The 3,414-nt window shown below is 35.9% G+C and overlaps 1 protein-coding gene across 1 annotated transcript; it reads right to left on the bottom strand.

Annotated features, from left to right (window-relative positions):
* LOC145168635 (uncharacterized) lies at positions 1-2,763 on the bottom strand. Its single transcript, XM_079087398.1, has 6 exons — positions 2,345-2,763; positions 2,061-2,217; positions 1,931-1,975; positions 1,675-1,840; positions 668-1,050; positions 1-574 (listed from the first exon to the last, which is right to left on the bottom strand). Exons 1-6 carry the CDS (start codon positions 2,496-2,498, stop codon positions 256-258), a joined length of 1,224 nt encoding a protein of 407 aa, XP_078943524.1. The 5' UTR covers positions 2,499-2,763; the 3' UTR covers positions 1-255.
* Between the last annotated feature and the right edge of the window lie 651 nt (positions 2,764-3,414).

Raw genomic sequence — 3,414 nt, 5'->3', positions numbered from 1 at the left:
AGTTACATGCTCGCTCACCAAGTTATAAATTCTAGCTTTTCTGTAAGCTTGCATACCATTTCCAAAATCTCATGCTAGTTCTTTTCCTTCTGCAACAACCATGTTCCCTTCTACAAACTTACTTAAAAAAAATATATACACACAGACACACACAAAAATGTTAATCCATCTTTTGCAAAGTTAGGATTCTGCTCTCCCCTTCCATAGTGCAAAAGAAAGCCAATATTCAAAATTTCCCAAAACCAGATTTATAGTTTATGTGATATGATGCAATCCAATATTGAGATCTGAGGATATGGAAATGAGGAGAGGAAGAGAGTGATGCCATGCAGCTTTAAAGACACGTTTTTGGTGAGCTTTGATAGACTGCGAGGGTTGATTAGCATTAAACCGTATGTCAAATATGTGAATCACGGGGTCCGCTGAACCTGAAGTTATATATAAACCATCCGGGGACCACGTCTGACTGATTAAAGCCGATTGAGACATGCTGCTTTCTTGCTTCCAACCAAATTCATGTATTTCTGTATTCTTCAACCTTATGTCAAACAACCTAAGTTGCTTTTGTGGAGTCCTGCAAGTATATAAAAATGCCAAAATATTAGCACAGAATAAGAATCAAGAGGTTGTTTCTTTTCACCATATAAGTGAATCAATTGCAATTTACCCGGTTTGAACCATGAAAAGGTTGAAGTCGCATGGATTTGGTACAACACTCATGCATTTGCTTTCTATTTGATGCTTATAATCTGGTTTTTCAGTGTGTAAATCAAACCCGATAATTCTCTTATCAGCTCCAACAGAAACTACTGTCTGTTTTTGCTGCATGCCAGCAACTCCCATAACAGCTGAAGAATGGATGCTTCTGTGTAGCAATTTAGGTTTCCATGAGTTGTTGTTGTCATCATCATTGTGTTTTTGAGTCCAATGAACAACACCATGATCACTTCCACCAGTAATGAAACAATTGTTGTCCCATGGCATGAACATCACATTGTTTATAATGCCCTTAACATGAGGTTTATTTTCCAAGAATCTCACCTCATTTTCCTGCAACATAGATAATAAATAAATTCACTGATCATTTACTTTAAAATGTTACCTGGAAAAAAAAAAATTAAAAAATCCATAAGAATAATAAGTTTTGGAGTAAATTACAGAAACCGACCTTGTGGTTTGGTGGAAATAGCAGGTTCAGTCCAATTTTGATTTTTGTTGCATGGCTCATCCTTGTGGTTTCCTTTTGTGTGCAGTCTTGGTCCCTAGGTCATTATATCGTTAAATCTAACTACTCGGCTGTTAGTTTTATAAATATGACCATTTTGTCCCTTGGAACAAACTAATAAAAACATCATACGGTCCAAATTTGTAATTTACTACATGTATATATGCATATATGGATATATGCATATCTATATGTTTAAGTAAATTACAAATTTGGACCGTATGGTGTTTTTTTTATTAGTTTGGACCAAGGGCAAAATGGTCATATTTATAAAACTAACAGCCGAGTAGTTAGATTTAACGATATAATGACTCAGGGACCAAGACTGCACACAAAATGAAACCAAAAGGGCAAGCCATGCAACAAAAATCGAAATTGGATCGAGCCTGCTATTTCCACCAAACCACAAGGACCATTTCTGTAATTTACTCTAAGTTTTAGTGGTTTACCTCTTGTCTTTCATTCAAGTTCAAGATTGCTATCTGAGAGTCCCCACCATCTGCACTATACACAGAGATCAAACTGCCTCCATTTGGATGCCAAGCAACATCTTCAGGCCATCTTCTTTGTTTCATGGATGCACAATTGATTGAACTAAGAAGATTCGCATGTGACCTAACCTCAAATTACCAACATGTTTGATTAATATAAAAAGTTTTAGCACCACCATATACATAAACTAGATCTGATTTGGTTGAAACATACCCTCTGTCCTGAATTTCCCACATATTTACAATAGCATCCAAAGCACTGAAAAAAGATTCCAAGAAAGGTCAAAAGTTGAATTCTTGAGATAACATGAAAATTTTGATATGAAATTAGGGAGGGAAAATACCTGGTAGCAAAAAGTTGATCATTTGTTGGACAAAGGACAAGACTTCTCAGTTTCCTCTTATGTTGACTTGGGATGTGGTTGGATGTACCACAATTGACTATACATGGTGAAGAAGAGCTGCATATCACCTCACTCAAATCTGTATGTTCATTTTCCTCTGTAAATTCATAAAACATAGTAAACAATAAGTCTCCAATCTCATAAAATAAAAGTATTGAAGCTTATATTACACCCATAATGCACAATGGTAAGAGAAAAAAAAAGGTTAATCGTTCAAGAATTACCAAATTTTCTTTTTGTCCCTCTGGCTTGACTCTCAACAGCTTCCTGTTTAGGTAAGAGTCCATAACCTTTTTCTTTCACAAGACTTTTTCTTTCACTTGAAGCTTTGTTGTATTCAGTCATCTTATTCAAAGATGGTGATACTTTTGGATTCATACCAGGAATAACAAGCAGTGGTTTTGATTTGGTTTTGATAGTTTTAAGACATGCTTCTTGATAGCTATCACATGAGCTTCCATTACTTTCATCAGAAAGGTTATGAAAAGAATCTTCACAGATCTTTAAAGGACTACTTGATATTTCTTTTTTGACTCTTACATTTCTTCCAACAGATCTTGTAGATGGATCACAACTTCGACTTCGAAGGCGAGCTAATTGACGTTGTGTTTCCTCCAACTTTTTCAGAGATTCATCAAGCTGCATACCTTCTTAAAAGAAATATTAGCTATTACTGTAATCAAACTCATTGGCTACTAATTAGGCATACAAGAAGAAGATCATCACCTTGACAAACAATACATATTCATGTATACCCCAAATGGAAATGACGAATGCTACAAAACTACTGATAATTATGAGTTCATATATGTGCACATGATCAGTAAACCTATTTAACCATTCATATAGAAGTACTTTGCATGCACAACCAAGACCAACTTTTTGATTCTTAGTAGTGATTTTCATCATTTACTTGTTTTCAGCGACTTCATACATCTAAATCCCTAATTTAACACAATGTAATAAGTTTTCCCAAAGTAGAAAAAGCTCAGATGAACATATGTACCCTAAACCCCAAGATCGGTGTTTGAAACAAAACAACAAGTAACACCAACTTCTACTACTGAACTTGACCAAGTGATGCGCCTAACCAAAAAGTATACCAATCGTAAGTAAAATGTGATGAGAGTGAGTGAGTAACGAAACCTCGGACTCATAATAGGCTAAACGCATACGGAGATGGTTCACTTCTTTGGTACGGTGCTCAATCAAAGCCACCAAAGCCTCCTCTTGCTCTTCCATGTCGCTCTTGTCATCGCCATTGGCACAAGCAGCCATCGGTCTCCGGAAGTAA

This window comes from Lactuca virosa, chromosome 4 (assembly GCF_052849685.1).
Source record: "Lactuca virosa cultivar CGN04683 chromosome 4, Lactuca_virosa_CGN04683_v6, whole genome shotgun sequence".
Lineage (NCBI taxonomy): Eukaryota > Viridiplantae > Streptophyta > Magnoliopsida > Asterales > Asteraceae > Lactuca > Lactuca virosa.
This window is presented reverse-complemented; position numbering and strand designations above follow the sequence as displayed.

What these genes read in the sequence shown, in the direction of transcription:
- LOC145168635 (XM_079087398.1), bottom strand. Translation starts at nt 2,498, where the DNA reads ATGAATCCAAAAGTATCACCATCTTTGAATAAGATGACTGAATACAAC. An exon ending in AGGGACAAAAAGAAAATTTG is followed by an intron (nt 2,218 to 2,344) that starts GTAATTCTTGAA and finishes ATGAATTTACAG; the next exon opens with AGGAAAATGAACATACAGAT. An exon ending in ACTTGAATGAAAGACAAGAG is followed by an intron (nt 1,051 to 1,674) that starts GTAAACCACTAA and finishes TCTATGTTGCAG; the next exon opens with GAAAATGAGGTGAGATTCTT.